Source organism: Petaurus breviceps, unplaced genomic scaffold, assembly GCF_028583685.1.
Source record: "Petaurus breviceps papuanus isolate PSGF00001 unplaced genomic scaffold, PetGlider_PUasm1.0 98, whole genome shotgun sequence".
NCBI lineage: Eukaryota > Metazoa > Chordata > Mammalia > Diprotodontia > Petauridae > Petaurus > Petaurus breviceps.
Window position 1 is genome coordinate 45,668,450 of NW_027187460.1, and position 24,139 is coordinate 45,692,588.

At 35.2% G+C, this 24,139-nt stretch overlaps 1 protein-coding gene across 1 annotated transcript in view; it reads left to right on the plus strand.

Moving 5' to 3' along the window:
- Positions 1–24,139, plus strand: part of CSMD3 (CUB and Sushi multiple domains 3) — a 795,885-nt gene that overhangs the window by 679,008 nt on the left and 92,738 nt on the right. The window contains exons 42-46 of the mRNA XM_069081309.1: positions 3,445–3,630; positions 5,868–6,062; positions 8,323–8,496; positions 21,797–21,970; positions 22,642–22,815. Of these exons, the coding sequence (XP_068937410.1) occupies positions 3,445–3,630; positions 5,868–6,062; positions 8,323–8,496; positions 21,797–21,970; positions 22,642–22,815 (903 nt within the window). The remainder of the gene's footprint in view (positions 1–3,444; positions 3,631–5,867; positions 6,063–8,322; positions 8,497–21,796; positions 21,971–22,641; positions 22,816–24,139) is intronic.

A 24,139-nucleotide genomic window follows, 5' to 3' on the forward strand; every position in this document is an offset into this window, starting at 1 on the left:
TCTATCTATCTATCTATCTATCTATCTATCTATCTATCTATCTATCTGTCTGTCTGTCTGTCTATCTATTTTGAACTGAAAGCTCTGCATAGAAGAAAAACTAGGATTTGAAAATGTGTCAAACTGACAATACAAAATTCTTTCACTCCCTCCCTCCCTCTTTATCTCTTTCCTTCCTTCTCTCTCTGCATCTCTGTTTGTCTCTCTGTTTCTCTGTCTCTGTCTCTCTGTCTCTCTCTCTGTCTCTCTCTGTCTCTGTCTGTCTGTCTGTCTGTTTGTCTGTCTCTCTCTCTCTCTCTCTGTCTGTCTGTCTCTCTCTCTGTCTTTCTCTCTCTCTCTTTCTCTCTCTTTTTCCCCTTTCCCACCTCCCCCATATCATCCATATCATGGATTGGAATTTTCCAAAGGCCCACATAAAAATGTGATGTTGTTTCAACAGAATTCAGGAAGACTTTTACCTTTTCAGTACAGTTTTAGGGGTCTATAATTAGGTAGCAAGGATAATTATATGTTTAATCATTCAAAATTGTATAAATAAAAAAATCATGAATGGATCAAACTCTTCAGTGAAAGTAATCCTGCTATTCAGCTCTGTCAATGCAATGATGATTTCATTAATGCATTCCGTCCTTTCTAATTCCCTTTTGCTTTTAGAACAATGAATCTTGAACTGACAAATGCTCAAATTTATTAACACTTCCATTTAGAAAAGGAAACAAGACAGAATGCACATTTTCTTCCCAAGCTCCTGTTTTAATATAGAGCTAGCAACAGATGTGTTCTGTGTGCTTTTGCCTTCAGTTTATTTATGATCAAGTCTAAGAAAAGCATTATGAAAACATTTAACAATTTGAGCATATATTAATTGACACTAGCATCAGGATGTAATCAAATGCTATAGAATCATATTATTCAATTCAATTCAGTGGACTCAATTAAGTGGATTGAATTAAAGGGAAGGGAAAGGGAAGGCAATGATCATTTATATAGAGGTTTCTCTGTGCCAAACACTGTGCTAAGGGCTTTTGACAAATATTAACTCGTTTAATCTTCATAACAGCTCTGTATGGAAGGTGTTATTATTATCTTCATTTTACAGTTCAGGAAACTAAAGCCATCAAGGGTCACACAGCTAATAAGTATCTGAGGTCTGACTGCAGTCCCAGAGCTTTATCCAATCTTCCATCAGCTGCTTCAGTGCTAGATATATGCCAGGCACTGGCATATAAGCAGGGAGTTTCTGAACTAAAAGCACTTTCTATAGGCCAAAATAAAGACTCAACCCATAATGCAAATTGAGTATCTGTTATTCACATTGGAGACACTAAGTTAGGAGCTATAGAATAAGGATAGAGATTGGACCTGTGATTTTTTTTTGCTTATGATTTCTCATATAAGGAAACTCTCCACCAATGTTTAACTAGCAACTTTTCTGCAACTTACATTTTTAGAGAAGTAGTAGCAGTGAGAGGTTATGTAATTTGTCCAGGGTCGTTTGGCCATTTTATATCAGATGCAGGACTTGAACACAAATCTTCTTGTCTATTAGATCAACTCCTTATCCACTGTGCCATGTTGTCTCTCTGTGAACTATAGCAAAGTTTTATTTTAGAGATTTCTCTAGGATAAAACTCTTAAGTAGGGACAATGAGCCAAAAAAAGAAACTGGCCTTCTTGGGTCCAGTTCCCATGATTGAGCCATGTCTATGTAATCTCACAATGCTCAGAGGAGTAAGAAGAGCTGGGCCACAGGACATATCCAGGATGTATGTGCAGGTTTCATCATTTTTTGTGAAATTCACACATCTTTGAGATTTGTCTAAATTTTTATTTGAAGCCAATATATTTGCCCTAGAAATAAGTGGGCTAGGACAACTTATCATGACCTTCATTTGGATTGTTGGTATATTACAGAGATTTATTCAATTTATTCTCATAATATTGATGTTGTTCCTGAAAGACTTCTATAATTACTTAAAATAGTTTAGTCTGATCATCAATGTGGAGAAGACTAAGTGAAGGAAGAATCCCTGTGGTCCAGATTAAGGCATACATTTGGATGGACAACCTATGCATGTTCTCCAGATTATAAATAGGTTGATGATAGATATATATACACACATACATACATAAACATGTCTTTAGTATATTGCAGCCCCCTTCAATGACTCTAATATATTTGCAGGAATAAAAGCCCATGAAAATATCAACATTCTACTATATTGTCATATGGTAGAAAGTCATGGGGTACAGAATTTAAAATGAATATCATGAAGATGGCAATGGGGGAGTGCATGGTAGCTATGAGAAGACTCCAGAATGTTGACTAGTCTTTGGGACATAAGCAAGAGTCTCACAGGATTAGAAGGAATGGATAGGTTATTTTCTGCATTGTTAGAGGCAACAAATAAATCAATGAATCGTATATTCAGTTAAGTATTTGAGTAGATATTTGAAATTGGGGGTGGGGTGATTATGCTTTTCAGAACCACTAGCAATGGGAGGTTTGGGCCCACTCAGAAACATAACTCAGCATCACAGATATTGTGGGCCTGAGTGCATGGCATTGTGAAAGTAATTGAATTAACTATGTCCATTGGAAAACTATTGGTATCTCCCCAGATCACTGCAGAGCTATCCTGAATGTTCAACATGGACCAATGTGCTCTCAGTTTAACCAAGTTAAATCTACTGGACAGAAAATATTTAACTAGTAAAAGAGTAGAAGGAAGATGATGAAAGTAATCACTGATCAATTTGAGCAATTCCTCTCTCAAAATGATGAGAGGTTCTAGGGCATGTTCCCTTGCTTTAATGCCACTGAAAAATATTTCTTCTTGGAAACTGACAGTACTCACAGAAGTGGACTGCCCTTCTGTTACCTACAAACAGTAGCCCAAGAATTGTAATCTCATCAGGTTGATAGAAACGCAAATTGATCACATTGCCCTGATCATTACCCTACCCTAATCCCTGAAACCCACAAACTTCCAAACTACAAGGGACGGCACTTTATGGAGAAGACTAAAAAAGATTGGCCATATTTACTCCTCTTCCCTTTCCCTCAACAATAAAATCTATGCCATTTTTTCTTATATTCCTATATAGAAAATTCCATTTTCCCTATATTCTAATAAGCCCCAAAGTACTAATCTTTCTACACAAGCTATTTAGGAACTAGATGAAAAACTATATTAAAAAAAAAAACTTAGGAGATAAAGCAGCAGGAATCTAGATATGGGATCTGAATAAATAAAAGTTTACATAATGTACCTTTGAACAACACGTATACTTGAAAATTAAGAAAATCCTTTTCTTCACTTTAGCATTTTTTCAAAGGACTTGATAAAATCACAGGTGTATTTTTATATCTTTTTTTATAAGCCAGTAGACTTTTATCACAACAGTCAGATTTAGTAGAGCTTTTGTTTATGTTCTTTTCAGCAATTTCTTGTGGGATTCCTAAAGCACCAACAAATGGTGGAATACTCACAACAGATTACTTGGTGGGGACCCGTGTTACCTATTTCTGCAATGATGGCTACAGACTCTCATCTAAAGAACTCACCACCGCAGTTTGTCAGTCTGATGGAACATGGAGCAATCATAATAAAACACCTCGCTGTGTAGGTAAGTAATAGAATTTTCATAATTTGTATCTTTATGTTTAAAAAAATGCCAGCTTTTAAATCTCATCTACCATTGAGATTACTGTTAAAATGAATTTGTTTATTATAGTAAGGATTATTCACAGTTGATTCTGCTATTGTAGGCATCAAAGTACTAAGGAAATGAGGAGCATCTTCATTTCAAAAAAACATATTTCAGAGTTTCTAAACAAACAAAAATAGTGTTAAATGAAGAGAGTTCTACCATAGTATCTTTATTATTTTTATGTTTCAGTCAACAGCTGTCTACAAGTATATGCTGAGTACACATATGTGTACTTGGTCTGAATCATAATCAGAGTGGGAAGAAACTCTGGTCTAGCTCCTGAGACCTGGTGCCTGAATGCCTTCACCAGTTTCCTGGGACTTGTAATATAATTATTCCTTCCACTAATGTTCCCTGCCAGAACAAATCTAGTAATGAGGAAATCACAATGTCATAAGACAGAAAATTCTGTTTTGGGATAGGACAGTTCCATTTTGGGCAAGGCCTTATACTGAGCTAAAATCTTTTTCCCTCTTAGAATTAATTTCCCTCTTAGAATCATAGTCATGCATTATTCCTAGTTATACCCTCTGGATACTCACATAATCTAAAGAATTGCTCCTCCAGATGAGACCTTTAGATATATAAATGTCACGTACACTGTTTTTTCCACTTCTCTGCATTAAATAGTTCCACTCTTTCAACTCTTATGCTGTGATTTTGAATATAAATACTAACATGGAATTGATTGTCCCAGCTGCTCCTCATTGCTAGAGCAGAAGTGAAATAGGAGGATAGGTTAAAAATATTTTGTGTGAAGTATAAATGAATTTTAAAACAGATGTGTAACAATTTGGAGACAACCAGACTATTAATAAGATAACCTGAGGTTTTGTCACCCCCTTCTACATATACATGTGTTTGCCTCTCTCCCTCTGAAGATGCAAGATTTAAAATTGAATATGATATTTGAAATTATTTTTTGAAAAATAAGATTATTTTCCAACATATCCAATTCTACATTCAGGGGGCTAATTTTATGACTAGTACATTGTCTGTGATACTGGGTCCTCTTCCTTCTCCTTGCTTCTTACTGAAATTTAAGGTTTTTCCATTCATTCAAATTCGACAGAGAAAAGGAAATGAGAATTGTATATATCATCCTATTTCATTTATTCATCCTTATATTATTTATAGTGATATTTTTATTTATATTCACTTTAAGGTTTATAAAATACTTTACTCACAATAACTATCTGAAGTAGATCATGTGTTAAAAATTGATTGATGTGTATTCATTAAAAATAATTCTAGCTTGTGATACTTCATATAGGTATCTATTCTTACTACCATTTACATTAAGATAAATATTGCAATAGACCAAATTTATAACCAACTTTTTAAAAGAAAAGGACATACTCTCAAGCGCAAGTCCTTCTACATATATGATTCTTCCTACAAACCTCATAAAATTGTTTTCAATATTATTTTAAAGAGAACAATTTTACATACTCCTAGATGGCAAATCATATACTATATTAAATGTAGTATGCCTACTTGAAAAATATGACATGGTAATTGGAATGGTTCAACCTATGACATGATCCAAGGAGACTAAAAGTAACGATTTTAATTAAAAAAAATGACACTGGTAATTTTATCCCTATTTCAAAATGAAATATGATCACAGAGGAGGGTAAATATCATGGTAAAGGGCCTTACATGCATACCATGTGAGGATTCATTGAAGAAAATGAGGATGTTCAGCTTATGAAAGACATAGTTTACAAGGGACATGAGAACTTGTGTTCAAGTATTTGAAAGGTGAATACAAAAGAGAGAAATTAAATTTGTTCTACTTCGCCCACAGGCCAGGTATAGTAGACACTGTAGTGTCTCAAAGAAATAAATTTAAGCTTGATATCAGACAAAACTTCATAACAATAACCTCTATACCAAAGTTCAGTGCACTCCTTAAGAGTTGGTAGATTCCCCTTCATCAGAGTCTTTCAGGCAAAAACTGGATGATCAGGTATGTATGCTCTAGACTAGAGATCTCCTTCAGGAACAGTTTGGTCTAAGTGGCCTCTGAGGCTTCTGCCAGTTCCAATATTTTATAATTCATTGATCAGTCACAAAAGTAGATATTCAATAAATATTTCTCTAACAAATAAAAGATTGAATTAAGACAGTGTGTTTTTTTATTCATATAGTTGTTACTTGCCCAAGTATTAATTCCTTCTCATTGGAACACGGAAGGTGGCGAATTGTGAATGGTTCTCATTATGAGTATAAAACGAAAGTAGTTTTTAGCTGTGATCCTGGTTATCATGGATTAGGCCCAGCATCTATTGAATGCCTTGCTAATGGGACTTGGAGCTGGAGAAATGAAAGACCATACTGTCAAAGTGAGTATTTACATATCTAAATTTTTTCCCTACTACATAATTTTCATATGAAAAATACTAGATGATTGAAATTTTAGTTCAGTAATATCTTTCTTTCTCAAAATGCATAAGTAAAATATCAATTAGTACTATCAGATATAGGTGCTAGACCTGTGATCATCATGATGACGATGACGAAATGTATTTATTATTAATCTGTTGTTGTTGTTCAGACTATAACTATATTAGCATTGGGATTTCCTGATGTAATTATTCCTTCCACTGATGTATATCAGTATGGTATCTCTAACGTATAGTCTCAGTTTAATTAGGCACTGAGAAATTAAATGACCTACCCATGGACACTCAGCCAATATATGTTGGAGGAAGAACTTGAGCATAAGTCCTCTTGACTCTAGCACTAGGTCTCTATGCAGCATAACATGATGTCTATCATGCTGCTGCTGCTTATGATAATAAAAACAAAAACAATAAACCCTTAAATTAAATGCATTCTACTTCCTTTTACACAAAAGTTTGTGTCATTTTATTTCCATGATACCACCATGAGTTAGCTGAAATAGCTATCATCATGCCTATTTTTTTTAATAAGATAACTGAGGCAGTTAGTGGTTAAGTATTTTGCTAAAGTTCTCAAAACTGATCAGTGATAATTTGAGAATAGGTCACAGGTTACATGGTACTCAAGCCAGTATTCCATGCACTACCAGGGGTGGGGAACCAGCAGTCTTGAGGTCACAGGCGGCCCTCTAGGACCTCAGGTGTAACCTTTTGCCTGAGTCCAAGTGTTACAAAACAAATCCTTTTTTTTAAGGGGATTTCTTCTGTAAAGTTTGGATTCAATCAAAGGGTCTCACTTGAGGACCTAGAGGTCCATATGTGGCCTCAAGGCCACAGGTTCCCCACCCCTGTGACTAGACCATTCAAGTGACTGAAATTGTGACAGAATTTAACTTCAGAATTATGTAGACCATGAATTAATTGCCCAGTATTTCAGATCTAATGTTCCAGAGACTACTGAAAATAGATGAAAGTTCTATACCTATCATGTAATAGTAAACTGATAGGAAGTTACAATAACAAATATAGCTAATTCTCTAATACATTATGACAAAAGAAAACGAGCTGCTTACTCTGGCAAGTAAACAAATCATTCCCTAAAAAATAAAAATATTAAAAAGCTGAATAATAACTTTTGAAATCTACTATTGTACTATCTATAAAGTTTAATGACTCAAAAACAATTTTCCTTAAAAGTACAAAATAGACGAAATCATAAATATTGATTTCCAATGAAGTCCTACACAATAGCAATGATTTAGTAACTAAAAGAGGTAATACTAAAGAGTATATGAAGATGCTTACTGAAATGTTTAAAAGAGGCTTTGATGGAAAAACAGAAAATAGCATTTGAAAATAACTTGAGCCATTTTTTGCTTTTCTACCAATTGCACTATTGAGCTGCCATGTTATAACTCTGCTTGAGTTTTCTATTTAGGTGAATATACACAATCTTTATAATGAAATCAGTACTGCTTTATATGGGAACCTCAAAGTAGTTCAATAAAAAGCTTTCTAATTTAGGAGATCAAACCATATAAAAGCCCTTTCTAAGATATCCTAAGAGTGTTCTTCTGTGGTAGATAGATATTCCCTCTAGCTCTAGCATAGACATCTCCATTCTACAATTTAGGAAATTAATGAACCAAGAGGCTATGTAGGTTTATGATGGTTGCACAAATTACAAGAATGCCATGTATAAGAAAATATATAATGAAAGCTTTTTCTGTTGATGCCTAAATGTTAATATCCTGAAGTTTCTGATTTAATTCTCATATTTTGTTCAGCAACTCATGATTCTTTTGGTGCCATGTGTTGTAAGAATGTGCATAATTTACACATTAAATAAGTGACTATGACATATATAATACAAAATATAAAATACATATAATGATATTATAATATATTATTAAATCATATTCACTAGCTCCCAAATTTGAAGTGTTTCTCTTAGACACTATCATCCCAGATTTTCTCCTTCTAATTGTGCTCTCTAGTCTTTTTGTTAAAGTATTCCTTATTCAGCAACTGTATTTTAATTTTACAAAGAATTAAGGCCAGGGCACTTCATTTTCTGAAAAATACCACACAGCTCCCCTAAGAATGGTTTTTCAATAAGTAAGTTGTTAGCATGCCTTGTTCCATTTTGTTTTTATGCATAGAATATTAATTTCTAAAATTATTCAACTTTTTTTTAAAGTTATTTCTTGTGGAGAACTTCCTACACCTCCAAATGGAAATAAAATTGGAACTCAGATTTCATATGGATCAACAGCTATCTTTACCTGTGATTCAGGGTACATGCTTGTTGGCTCTACTGTAAGAGAATGCCTTTCTTCTGGACTCTGGAGTGGAACTGAAACCAGATGCTTAGGTACAGACTTTAATTACTCTAATTTGTATACTGTTATTTCTTACAAAACTGGGAAGCAAGAAAAATGAGAAAGTTTTTTTTTAATTTTTCTTAAAAATAAGAAATGAAGTTACATACATTATGCATTATGATAGAGTATAACAGCACTATAGAAACTATTTGGGTAAAATATTTAATAAAATCTTCCACAGTAGCTTTAAGGACAAGATGGAAAGGTATGGGATATTATCATACAGTTACATAGATTCAGAGGTGTCTTCATGACCATATGTAAAGCATACTCATTAATAGGTTGATGTTAATTTGGAGGGAAGTTTCTAGTGACCCTTTTGTTCAACATTTTTTGTAATAGGGGAAGAGGAGGAAGATAATTGATATATGCATCTATATAACATATAGATATAACATAATCATTTATAGTGTCTACCATGTGCCAGGCACTGTGCCAAGTACAACAGAAATATTATCTCATTTCATCCTCACAATAACCCTGCAAGAAAGTGTTGTTATTATTCCCTCTAGCTCTTTCTTCCTCAAAAAAAGGAAGTTAAATTATTTATTTTAGCATAAGTTTGTCTGTTGTGCTTCTTCATGTGCATATTGTTTCTTTCCTCTGATAGTATTAAGTCTTCTTGAAAGCAGGGACTACATCTGTCTTTCATCGAAGCTTTAGGAGCTTGAGGTGACAGATTTCTTTTATCTGTACAAGAACACAACAGTAGGGAATGAAGTAGGAGAGGTGTTGAGCCCAAAGCATCACATTTTTGCTGTCAAATGGTTGGGATATTTGAATTTTCTATCAACAAAACTAACAATGTCCCTGGAAAAACAGTGGCCAATAATAGCAGTACCTCCATCTCCAGTAGTGCAGGATAAACTAGGCATACGTGGGAGAGGCAGCCTCTGGACTCTCCAAGGGCTCCAACACTTGGAGCCTGGAACAAAACTATACTACAGAGGAACTTCAGAAAGACTAAAAAGGGAGCCATGAGATACCTTCCTTTCAATCAGTAACTATGTGATATCCCCGTTGACAAATGTGCTCTCTAAATTTGAACACACGTTTCATGGGACTCTGTAGGCACCCATGTGAGAATTTATCTCTGATTTTGTGAATCTCAGAATTTGTTGAAGATTTTTTGTATCAATTATTTTCATTATGTGATTTCAGCACATACATCCTCATGAAAGATAAATAATAAACTGGTAATCAGTTACAAATGTTCTCATTGGGGATCATGAATGACAGTATTAGAAAACCACCCCTACCTTCGCTAGATTAGCCCTAGAATTGTAAAAAGGAAAGTAGGCAGCCAACCTTTGAGGAATCAGCCCTTCAATACAAGTAGGATTTGGGAAAAGTAGCACATTAGGGGTGCTATATGCATTAGCAAAGGCATTATTAAGTTGGAATACCTTCAGAGTATAGCACCAAGATTTTGAGGGGCCTTGAGATTCGATAGAGATATATTTAACATGTAACATACATATATGGATGCTCATATTTATACATTGGGCTTATACACATATGTGTTCACATATACATATGTATAGATACACATATGTGCTAAAAGAAATAAGGATGAGGGATCTTTAGTCTGAAGAAGAGAAAATATAAGAATATAGCTGTCTTTAAGTATTTGAATAGCTATCCAGTGCAAGATAAATTAGACTTCCTTTGGGTTCCAGAAGGCAGAAATGCAATCAGTGAATTGAAAATGTCAAGAGGTAGATTTTAGCTCAATCTGTCAAAAAGTAGAATGAGCCTTATCAAAAGAAAGTGTATACTCTCTTACCAGAGGGCCTCAAGCAGAGACTGGATAAACAATTTTCTTTGTTATAAGAGTGAATTTTTGTTGAGGTATGGGTTGAGAAGATGGCTTCTGATAGCCTTTCTAACTCTGAGATTTGAGAATCTTTGATTCTGTGATTTGGATTCAAATTATTTGGACTTGAGTCTTACCTGATATATGTCAGTGAGAAAGTTCCTAAAGTTTCCTGAATTTTAGGTTACTCATCTATAAAATGAGAATAACACTTCCATTACAAGTATCTCACTGGGATGTTGTGGGGGAGGGGCTTTGTGTAGTATAAAGTGCAATCCATGTTAGCTACTACTATTGTTATTATTATAAAGTAAGAAAATACAGGGTGACCCAAAAGCCTTAAAACAGCTATTTCTTTTTTTTTTTTTAAGCAATCAGGGTTTAAGTAACTTGCTCAAGGTTATACGGCCACTTATTTCTGGGTGTGGTGCTGAGTGTCTGAGCCCAGATTCGATCTCCAGGTCATCCTGACACTGGAGGTGGTGCTCTTACTCACTGTGCTACCTGGCCACCCCTAAAACAGCTATTTCAAACTTCTGTAAGACTTTGGGCTACATTGTATGTAGCAAATAGCACACAACAGAAAAAAGCTATTAAATTTGAAATTAACTAGCAGTCTTTATAAGAAATTTGAAATTAACCTTAATTTCTTTTTTTGGGGGGAGGGGGATGTTAGTTGGGGTTAAGTGACTTGCCCAAGGTCACACGGCTAGTTTTTGTGTTAAGTATCTGAGGCCAGATTTGAACTCAGGTCCTCCTGACTCCAGGGCCAGATGCTTTATTCACTGCACCACCTAGCCACCCCCAGACTTAATTCCTTAATCTGTGAAATGAGGGATGGGACTAGGTGATTGCTTAGTTACTTTGTAACTCTACATTCTATTATCTTAGAGTTACATTTTCATTCAGGCATGGTGAATAGAAGCATGGGAAAAATATTTTCAAAGTTAGAATAACATCTAAATATATGATTGTACTAATATTAATTATATTCAGCTCTTGCAAAATATGTATTAACTGACTATTGACTAAATGTTCAATGAATACATTATAGCTCCAGCATTTTAACATTATTTCATGTTGTTTTTTGCTTTGTTACTCTGAATTATATAATTCTACAATATGACTTGGATTTATTTGTTTTTTTAGGCTTTGTAGTAAAAATAGAACAGTCATATTGGTGGCATGAGTGTAAGTGAATGAGGAAGGAGAGTTACTATGTCAATATCTTTCTCTCAAGAAACTTTTTGACTTCTTGAAATTTCCAGAGTTTTAATTTCCTTTTATTATAATTAGTCGTTTATTTCTTGAATGATCTATAGTTTCTTTGGTGTGAGCACTCCTTTCACCAGCACAGTTTGCAACTCTCAAAATATTAGAAGGTATCATCGAGTTGCTAGAATAAAAAAAAAATCTCACTGTGATCATTATGAGTTTCTTCAAATATAGATAAGGTACTACTAGGACAAGAGATTTATAATCCATCACAGATCTCTTACGGTGATGAGAAGAAAGACTCAGAAGGGTTGAACTTGAACCAAGTCCCCTTCACACATGATCTTGAGGCCCTATTGAAGCCTCAGACATCCCCAGAAGAATTATTTGCACAGATCTAGAGGAGATAATAGTACTGATTGCTACATCTTTTGGATATAGAATCCTCTATGAGCCAAGAAGTATTAGTATCACCAAAGCTGCTAATACCTCTCCCCAGGTACCAACTAAACACTGAACACCTTCGTTATTGGGTACTTTCTAGCTTAATAGCTTATTCACTAGCATCCTCTGCAAGAACCAAGGTTGAATTACATACTACAAGGAGGCATGAGAATAGGACTATAGCAGAAAATGTATCTACATTTAACTATATTTGCATCCAAACCTTTAGAATCCTGTTTGTGAAATAGAATTTTGGTAGAGATTTTTTTTTAACTTTAGGTTCTTTTAAAATATATTATGAAGACCCATCACTAGTAAAGTGGTGAAGATATTTATCTACTTACACTCTTTTTGTTGGTATTAAAAGAATACCATGATTTATGTTTCATCTCCTTTTGAAGTATACTTCATTAATTCTCTTAATATTAAAATCCTGTCATGATTTATGGTTCATTTTTCCTCCAAGAAAAGGGTTTAAGGATATGACAATACATGTAAAATTAGATACTAATGACATTTTCTGCAGTAATTTCTAACTTTCCTGTGTAGGAAGAGTTTTCATCTTTCTCTTAACAAACCTAACAAAACTACTACAAAGACAACAGAGTACTATTAAATGTTCCCAATTTCACTCTATTTGCTAATTAGGTTTATACTTCATAAAAAAATAATGACAAAATGCTTATACTTCAGTATTTTAAAACACAAAATTTTGCCTGCGGGAAGATAGGAAGTGCCTAACGATAAGCTTAAAAATATTCACATATTATACAATCTTTATTCCAAAGTTAAAAGAGCATAGCCAGAAGCCTTTAGTTTAAATCCCAGTTTCTCTGAGGAAGAATTGCTAATAGGCATACTTTAGAATCCAATAATACAATTTTATTAGGTGAAGTATGAAAAGAGTTATATAAAGTTGTCAAAAATAGTAAATAAGAATACTATTTATTAAAATTAAAATTACTAAATTTAATTTAATTAAAATTTACTAAAATTAAAATTTAGTAAAATTAAAATTACTATTTATTCAGTAAATACTGAAACTTTTTCAGTATGTATTACTGAGTCGAGGATTAATGTTATCTGACAAGTGGAATAAATTTGGATTTTATCAGTTGAACAATGGCCATCATTAGCCATGATTGACACACATAGTTCTCTCATAGTCAATCAGTAAACATCTATTAAGTGCTTACTATGTTCCAATAACTGTTCTGCATGTTAGAGACAGACAAAAGTAAAAAACACCTACTCTCAAGAAGCTGACATTCTATTGTAGGGAAAAATATATACATATATGTATAAGAAAAGAACATTTTGGGGGGAGAGGTATTAGAAACTTTGGTGATACTAATACTTCTTAGCTCCTTAGAGTATTCTACATCCAAAAGATGTAACAATCATTACTACGATCTTCTCTAGATCTGTGCAAACAATTCTTTTAAGGATGTCTGTGTTTTAAATAGGGCCTCAAGGCCAGTGATCATATGTGAAGGGGTTCAAGTTCAACCCTTCTGAGTCTTTCTTCACCTTGGGTTCAAGTACTGGACATATTCAAATGGTGAAAGCAGGTCAGAGGCCCCATCCTACATATACATTCACAACTCCATGGTAGTACAAAAATTAAAGAATTTAATATTTTCAAACAATTAAAAAATATACTAATCCAGCACAAATCTTCTAATATATTTATAAATTAAGAATGAGTTTTTACCTTAAGAGAATTTAAATGATTAAGCTATTTTTTAAAATTTCCAATACCATATTATCTAAATGTGATCAATGTGACACACATGTATAGAGACATATATACATACAGCATATATTTGTGTATTTATACATATATTCAGATAGGTTGATTGATTGATTTAAATTTCTGGTAGATTACCCAAATATACATAGTGATGTTTTTTAAAACAATAAATGCTTTTTTTCTATGACTTATAAAGATATAAGTAAGGAGAGTAGCTACTGTAACCATCTTTTTGGCCTATTTTCAGGGGCCTCTCTGGGAGCCAATAGATCTTCCCTTCTTTTCAGTCCATGGGAAGGGGGAAGCAAGGAAGAGAAGGTTTTTATCTATTGTATAGATTAAGGAATGAAAAAAGTGACTCTTCAGTCTGACTTCACACTCCTTTTTCGGTATATTCTAGGTTATAATCTGATAGTCACAATGATTTTGTTCTATTTTCATAAAGGGAAAAGAAAATTCCTCTTTTCAAGAGAAAAATCTATAACAAACATGGGATAACAGTTCAGAGTAATCAAAAAGGAAAACATGGCGAATAATCTGTATATATCTAAAAGAATTACAGGTATCATGTTTTTCTTCATAATTCCCTAGTAGTATTAAAAAAAAAAAAGGTACTTTGAAATAGAGTGTATTTTCTGTTATCAATTGCTAGTTTACTCCATGTAATCTCAGGTTAGGGGCAGCTAGGTGGCTCACTGGATAGAGTACTGGCCCTGGAGTCAGGAAGACCTCAGTTCAATCCAGTCTCAAATACTTGATATTTACTGCCTTTGTGAGCCTGGGTCAGTCATTTAACCCCTACTGTCTTACACCCTCCCCCCTCCAAAAAAAAAATCTTACTTTAGTGAGTCATCATAAATTTATCTTGAGTAGTCATAAATTTGGAAAAAGCAAACAGCCAGAGTGAGCAACAGGTTTGGAAAGAAAACAAAACAGAAAAGTCAGTAAATTTTTATAAAGGCACAAAATAGTTTTAAAAAAATAAAAGCCTATTGAGATAAATTGAAATATAAAAATTGTGAATTATAAGTCAGTCATCAAACATTTATCAAGCACTTATAAAATTATATGCAAGGCTACCTTGTGGGGCAAAGAAATGTAAGAAAATAAACTCCTTCTTAAGGAGATCATATTCTAATGGGGTAGACAACAAGCAAATAACTGAATATAAAAGATAAATACAGTATAAATGGAAGTTAATACAGAAGCAAAGCACTAGTAGGTGGGAAGGGGAAAGGAAGAAAGAGAAGATTGCTGAATGTGAGATATTAGCTGAGACTTGAAGGAATCTAGGGAGGCACATCCATTCAGCTTATAAAATCATAAAATTATTGCATCATAGAGTTGGAAAAGATCTCAATAGTTATTAAGAATTCACCAATACAATATTCATGATCATCCAGCCTTTGCTTGAAGATCACCATTCTCCAGCATTCTGTAACTTCCTCCAGAAGCATGCTATTCTACATTTTGACTGTTTATAAATTCAGTACTTTTAAATTGAAGATGCATAACTGCAAAGAGTATATTCAAGTGTGCATAAATTTCCAAAGTGGGCAATACCGTCCCCTGGGGGGCACTGGAACAATGCTGCTCCCCACTGAAACAAAACCTTCCCCACTTAGATAAAAACCTCATTGGGTTGCATTGAATAAAAATAAGAGTTAACCTAACCTAACCCCAGGAGGGTTTTATTTTTATTTTAATTTTTTTAAAGGAGGCAGTAGGCCAAATAAGTTTGGGAACCTCTGGATAGAGGAATGAAAAAATAAGTAACACCCAGGTCCTGATCGCAAGAAACTAACTAGGGCTTGATGCAATAAATACATACATAGCCATTTGTTGTAGGAGAGGAGCAAAGATCTATGAGTATTCAGAAGAATTATGACAGTCTGTTGACAATCCAGGGCAGGCTTCTTGAAGATGACATTTGAGTTGAATCTTGAAAGATTTTGACATGGGAAGAGGACATTTCAAGTGCAGGGAATAGCAGGATCCAAGGAAAAGACCGGGGCGGGTTGGGGGAGGGGGGATACACTAAATGTTTAGGGAACTATGAATAATGATATGGAGCAGATCTTGTCTACAAAAATAATAGCTGTCATCGATACAAGATTTGTAACACATTCTAATTGTCTTTAAAAACAGTAACAACAACTGGGTAGCACAGATTAAGAAGAACTCTGATAAACTGAAGAATATTCAGATAAGAGTGACCAGAATGGCAAAACAGTTTCAATCTAGGTTATATGCGGATTAGTTCACTGTGTTATTAAGCCCAAGGTATATAAATAAAGGCAAAAAGAAATACGATCCCTGATTTCAAGGAGTTTATGTTATAATCAGGGAAGAAAATACACAAAAGGGAGTTGAAGCAGGAGTGGGGGATGAGGAATGAAAATACCCAGCTCTGAAACATGGTTTTGAAGTCTAAAGAATATCAGGGCTGGTAGAGAAATAAAGGCAGTCCAGACTTGACTTCTCCACAAAAAGGAGGCTCTAGGAGGATCTCACTAATGGAAGAAGTGGAGGATGAGGAGGTGGGGATTGTGGAGAAATATCCCATGGTAAGTAGAGCTTCTGGGGTGATAGGCTGTAATCATAAGTTCTTGACAAATGATTGTTTAACTGTCTGACCATAAAGGAGTTCAACTTTTAGAAATGTTCCAGAGTTTGAATCTTGTTTTTATTTATTCTAAAGAGATTTTATTCTTAAAGCTCCAGTCTAATTTGAAAACAAGTTCCATTTTAAACCATTGAATTTGAGATACCTATAATATATCCAGTTAAAAATATGCAAAAGGGGCGGCCAGGTGGCTCAGCGGGTAAGAGCACTAGCTCCAGTGTCGGGATGACCTGGGGATCAAATCCGGGCTCAGATACTTAGCACCACACCCAGAAATAACTGGCCCTGTAACCTTGAGCAAGTTACTTAACCCTGATTGCTTAAAAAAAAAATATGCAAAAGACTGCTGGTGGTTCAGGGTCCTTGAGGCTCAGGAGAGATACTGTCCATAGCAATGGATATATAGTTATGAGAATCATATCCATAGGAAGGGAAACTGAATCTATGGGAACTGATGAGTTCACCAAATAAGATAACAGAGAGAAATGAAAAAAAAAATCAGAAGATCCAGGACAGAACCTCAGAGAAAACATATGGTTAGTGGAAATGACATGGATGCATACAATCAATAAACATATATTAAGTACCTGTTTGTGCCAGGCACCAAAAGAGGTAAAAGACAGTCCCTGCCCCCTAGGAACTTACAATCCAACGTGGGGGACATCATACAAACAAATATATATAAAGCATACTATATGTAGAATAAATAGGAGACAATTAGCAGAGGGAAGGTACTAGCCTGAAGAAGTGTTGGGAAAGGCTTCCTATAAAAGATGAGATTTTAGTTGGAACTTAAAAGAAGCCAAGGAAATCCAGAGGTAGAGAATTTAGAGTAGAGAGGGAGAGAATTTCAGGCATGGGGGACAGTCAGAGAAAAATGCCCAGAGGTGAGAAATAAAGTATTGTGTTCCTTGAACAACCAGGAGGTCAATGTCACTGCATGAAAAAGTTTATGGTGGAGTGTAAGGCATAAGACTGGAAAGGTAAGAAAGGACTAGGTTATGAAAGCTTTGCATATCAGAAAAGCATTTTGTATTTGATCCTAGAGGTGTTTGGAAGCCATTGGAGTTTATTGATTGAGGGGAATGGGTTTGACATGGTCAGACCTGTGCTTTAAGAAAATCACTTTGGTGCCTGAATGGGGGATGGATTGGAGTGGAAAGAGGCTTGAGACAAGTAGCCCCCCTAGCAGACCAGCAGATTATTGCAGTAGTCTAAGTGAGGTAATGAGGGCCTGCCCTGGAATGGTGACAGCATCAGAGCAGAGAAGCAAGCATGAATGAAAGATATTGCAGAGATAAAATCAACTTGATTTTATTAACAATGGTAACAACTTGGATTTGGAGGGGTGGGAAGGGAAGGAACAATAGTGAGGAGTAGAGAATAACTCCCAGGTTGTGAGCCTAAGGGACGGGAAATAGTGTTGCTTTCTACAGTGATAGAGAAGTTAGGAGAAGGGAAGGTTTAGGGGGAAAGATAGTAATTTCCATTTTTGACATGTTTGGTTTAAGATGTCTCCTAGACATCCAGTTTGAGATATCTGAAAGGCAGTTGGAGATGTAAGATTGGAGGTCAGCAAAGAGGTTAGAACTGGCTATGGAGATCTGGGAACCCTCTGCATAGAGACAGTAATCCATGGTTGATGTTGAAGTTACCAGGTGAAGTAGTGGAGAGGGAAAATAGAAGCCCTAGGACAAAACTTCCGAAGTTATGGTTATGGTCAGAGGGCATCTTCTGAATTGAGGATTCAGCAAAGGAGACTGAGGAGAGGTCAGGTAGGTTAAAGAAGATCCAACAGAGAGTGGGGTCTCAACATCTAGAGAAAAGAAAGTATCAAGGAGAAGAGGATGATCAACAGTGTCAAAAGCTGCAGAGAGGACCAAGCAAGCAAGGATTCAGAAAAGGGCATGGGGTTTGGCAATTAAGAGCTCATCGGTAACTTGGAGAGAGAGGTTTTGACAGAATGATAAAGTCAGCAGCTGGACTGTATGGAGTTAAGAAGAAAGTAAGAGGAAAGAAAGTAGACACTGAATGTAGATGACCTTTTCAAGGAGTTTACCTACAAATGGCAGAAGAGATATAGGAAGATAGAGGAGCTATAGGATGATAACAGTGAGGGAAGGATCAAGTAATTTTTTTCAGACTAGGGAATACATGAGTATGTTTATAGGCAATAGGAAATGAAGCAGTAGAAAGGGATAGATTAAAAATAAGCATGTGAGTGAATATGACAGAGAAGACAATCTCTTGGAGAAACTGGAATGGAATGGGATCCCTCCAACATCCAAAAAGGAGACTGAAGGAGCAATCAGGCAGAAAGAAGAATCTATAGAGAGTAATGTGATGAAAAGCTACAGGGGAAAAAGAATCTAGGAGGGGCAATCTACTAGTGTCAAAGACTACAGACATATCAAGAAGAATGAGGATTGAGATCAGGCTGTTAAATTTGTCAATTAAGAGATCTCTGGCAACTTTTGAAAGAGTAGTTTTATTTGAAAAGGGAAGGACTCAGTAGAGATATTCAAGATAAGGAAGAGAATGGTTAGAGGGTAATCTACTGGAAAAGTCTTGAAGCAATGAGATCAAGATATGTAAAGAATAAGGAGATCTTCTTGAGAGGTGAGTAAAAGAGGAAGTATTTGAGGAACATGTCTCAGTGATTTGAAATGAAGAGGAGGGGAAGGAATGAGCTCTTGGGAAGTGGCAGCAATTTTTTGGATGAAGAATTAGCTCCTGAGCAGAGAGGACCTGTGGTGAAATAAGAAGGCTTTGAATAGCTGCTGTGCAGAAAGGGACAACAAATCTTGCTGCAGTGAGACCCAGGTAAGATTAGAAAATTTAAATTTTCAGCACACCTAATGAACGTGATTTTCATGTTTTCCCCCCTCCAATCAATATCACATGAATAGAAGTGAAGTTTAGAAGTAGTCCAATAATGGTGTTTGACAAGGTGTAATCCAGAATGCATTGTAAAAGCTCTTTATAATAAGATTTATACCGATCAATGAATGCAATCTAACTTTATTGACTTATTCAACAAAATAAACATCAATTCCTCTAGAAAGAAACACCAACCTGACTCATAAAGGTACTGGTAAACAAGCTTGTACCAGTGTTTCTGCTAGGGCTCTCTCTTAGCCTACCTGAAGGCTGTGTGTCTCCCTCTGAGGTGGCATTCTTGCAAATCTGCATCAGTTGACACTACCCTCCAAGGAACACTGGATGGTTGAATCCCCAAGTACAGGGAATGTAGGAGTCTATTCTCATGACCAGTCAGAAGGAGACTGATGACTGAGGCCACTAATGGTTCTGACTAAGTTTACAAATTACATTTAAATTCTGATTGGTGATCAAATACCTAAGCATGCGATGAAAGAAAGTTTTAAATCAAAACTAGTGTCATTAGCTAATGTTTATCATTTGTTTACCCAATTTAAGACACACACACACATGCACACAAACACATACACACACACATCACTAGTAGCTATCAGATTTTGAGTATATTACATACATATCAATGCCAAACTATAACCCTCAACTGCTTATCTTATAGAAAAAACAAAAACAAAGAAAAACCTCAAATAACAATTACATGGTCACAGAATGGAAGTTTAAAATGGAATTGCTCATGTTGAGCTAACATACTTTTCCCTAATATACAAGATTTATCAACAATAGGAAAGGGAACAATGGATTTTAATATAGAAGATAGTGATTAGATTGATTGACCAAGGGTCACACATGGGGAAGAGAATACATCCAGTGCAAGGAAGATGCCCTGAGAAAGTACTGAGTTTTAGAGGATTTGTAGGTCATTTTGACAGTAATGAATGGAGGTAAGTATCATTAGGCTTAGGCAAAGATGGAATGATTTAAGATTATGATAATAAAATAGAATTTCAGAGTTCTGGAACCAGGAAATAAAGAAATTTGTGAAGGGGCGGCTAGGTGGCGCAGCGAGTAAGAGCGCTGGCCCCGGAGTTGGGAGGACCCAGGATCGGTTCTGGCCTCAGATACTTAACACCCACACACACACACCCACACACACACACACACACCCACACACACACACACACACACACACACACACACACACACACAACAAAACTGGCTGTGTAACCTTGAGCAACTTACTTAACCCCAATTGCTTTAAAAAAAAAAAAGAAACTTGTGAGTCATAGCAAGATCAAAGTTATGATAATCTCTCTGTGTAGCTAATTTGTAGTGGAGGAATTGGTCATGTGAATTGAGGAGAATAAAGAGGGAGATAATTAGTATATTTGAAGGAGACTCAATAAATATGTTATAGGTTCCTAGTGTGAAGACAGGAGTTGGAGGGTAGGAATGAGCCAGTAATTAAACTTATTGAAGAAGGAAGGAGAATGCTCTGGGAGTTGGCCAGTGAAAGCCGCTAACCACCAAGGTCTAGAGGAGATGATAAATTCTGCTAGCCCTTTCTGTGGTGCTTTCTGGAATATCTGTTCAACAATTAGCATATTTCCTTTTATCTTAAACCTTTTCCTTTCAAACTTTTCTCATATTCTGGTGTTCACTGAGACCTAGCTCTCTCCTCATAATAGTGTTTTCCTCTTGTTCCCCTAATCACTAGTTGAGGTGAGGGAGTCAGAATCCTCTTTATTCCTCATTGCTGCTTTCAGATTATTTTTTCCACCATCGAAGCAAAAGTGATTTCTCTTTCTACAGAAAGCAGGCAGTAATGCACAGGATCTGTAAATGAATGTTATTTTTTTGTATTGCTTATACATTCCATTTATTTTCTGAACCTGTATATTATGGCCTGCCTTCTGTAGAAAGAGAAATCAATTTTGCTTTGTGTCAAGTTTTGCTCCACATTTCTACCCCATATTATTATTTGGTATTTCCCATAGAAAGATAAATACTGTTCTCATTATTTCTCTATTATCAGAATGTAATATAGAATATAGACAATGTGTTTGTGAGCCATCCTGTGTTTTTACACAGAAAATATCAGAAAAAGTGAATTCCCTTGAAAATTATCGGATAATTACATATAGATTCCATTCAATGATGCTTTATTATGTACCTACTGTGTTACAGGTGCAGGTATTAGATGCTGATAATACAAAGACAAAAATGAAGCATATTTTTTATCATTAAGGAGCTTTCTTTGTCATCAAGGAACTTTTAAATATGCATTTCTTTTTGTTGTTGTTGTTGTTTTTGTTTTTTGGAAGGCAATTGGGGTTAAATGACTTGCTTAAGGTCATATGGCTAGTTAACTGTTAAGTGTCTGAGGCCAGATTTGAACTCAGGTCCTCCTGACTCCAGCACTGTGCCACCTAGCCACCCCCAAAATATACATTCCAAGACTAGGAAATGAAGTCATGAAATAAGATGCCAAAATGGCAATTAACTTTTCTTCTTCCTCAATTTATGTAAACTTTATTTCAGCGGGTCATTGTGGAATTCCGGAGCTCATTGTGAATGGACAAGTCATTGGAGAAAATTATGGGTACAGAGACACGGTTGTTTATCAGTGTAATCCTGGCTTTCGATTGATTGGTTCTTCGGTACGGATATGCCAACAGGATCACAATTGGTCTGGTCAGCTGCCATCCTGTGTGCGTAAGTAAGCATGGCAAAGGAAGATAAGGGAATTTTATTCTTATATTAATTATAATTATTGTCTTCTTCTTAGGAAAGATAAAAACATTTGTATTTTAAATATAGAGGCATAAATCTTAAAATTATCCTTAAATGCCTTTGAATTTCTTCATCTGTCAAATAATTGCTTACAAATATTTAGTGCATTTATCATGTTTTTATTGATATAATTAAAGGACTCCCAAGGTCAGACAGCTAGGGTCCAAGATAGGATTTTAATCTAGGCTTTCCTTATTCTGTCTGGTATTTTTTTCCACTGTACTACATTACATAGAAATAGTAGAGGATAAGAGTAGAAACATAGGTTCATTCTATATTGTGGAAAGTCTCAATCAAAATGCCAGAATGGTATATTCAGACTTTATTTTAGAACAATTTTACCTTGTAGTGCCTCAGGCAACTATCTAAGACTCTAAGTTGCAGAGAATTTGTGGATCTATATTGATAGACAGCATTTCCTCACCTGGGAGTTTCCAACTTCAATGAAATCATAGACCTATCTGAAAAAAAGACAAGAAATAAACATTTTTATTAAATTGTCTTTGGGGTATAAAATAGTATTGTAACTAATAACCAACATTACTACCTTTGGGACTTTTCTGTTGTTGTTTTGTTCTTACAAATGCTCTCAGCTGTTAGCTGTGGTCACCCTGGTAGTCCAATTTATGGAAGAACAAGTGGAAATGGATTCAACTTCAATGATGTTGTAACATTCTCATGCAATATTGGGTATATCATGCAAGGCCCAACAAAGGCCCAATGCCAGGCCAACAGACAATGGAGCCATCCACCACCAGTATGTAAAGGTAATAAGCCTTTTGACTGAAGTATGTGCTAGTCCCCATTTGAAAACAACAACAAACTGTTACTAATTCTAAACATTCTAAACATTAAAGAGGAAAACATAACTAATAACTTGTTTGATATGTACATAATCATTATAATTGAGCTAACTTTAGTAAACGAATAGAAAATGCTCATTATATTAACTGCTTCATTCAGTGTTCATTTTAGTAACTCTATTATTAAAAATAAATCTCAAAGAGTGATATTTTTTTCTCTTCAGCAGCGATTTGCTTTTTCTTCTTATTGTTGCTGAATTTAAGGGGGGAAAAAGAAAGAAAAAGTCAGTACCCCTTCCATATCTACTTAACTTTATAACCTTGTACTTAGACTTTATTCGTACATGAAAAGTATGAACATTTCAAGAAGCTATTTTGGGAAGATATGAAAAAACCTAAATTTGCAATGCATGTATTTCACGCACATGCCCACACAAACATCTGTACAATATACATTTATATAATATCTGAAATATGATTTTAGAAAAAAAAATTAGATTCTTATCTGTTCTTTATTTCCTCTTTAAATGGCCTACAGATACTCACAGACAACCATACAGTGCTATTTGAGGTTTCCCTCATTTTGCCACAGAATGATCATGTCAATATTTATTTCAAAATTTGTTTATACATATAATGGTCATCATTGTACAATTTATTAATGGAGAGAGAGATGGCCCCAGGTAATGAAGACCTCATTTTAAATCCCATCTGTCACAGACTGACAGTGTGACTGTGGGAAGCACTAACTTCTTAGTGTTCTAGTTAATTCTCTAAGACTATAGGAATTGCATATCTGTATTGGTATGCATTCATTCAGTAATCGTTTTTTAAGATGTTCTAATCATGATGTTAAGCTCTGGGGATACAAAAAGAAGCAAAGTGTGGTCCCTGCCCTCAAGGAGCTTATATTCTAACGGGAGAGATAACATGCAAACAAATATTTACGGAGGAAGCTACGTGCAGGATGAATGGAAAATGATTAAGAGAGTGAAAACACTTGGAGAGATTGGAAAAGGCTTCCAATAGAATGTGGGATTTCAGTTTACACACACACACACACACACACACACCCCTATGTTGGTGTTCACATATTTTATGGAGTCCATTATAATTTTTAAAATGTCTCACTCTATAAACAACTGTTTGTGATTCACTTAACACATTTATTTAGCACTGAGAGAGGTTTGAATATTCTTTGCTGTCAAGGATCAAATCGTCAGCATTGTACTTGAGTAAGGAATTTGGAAAGATCATTTCCCCCTCTCTATCTCTCATCACAATAATA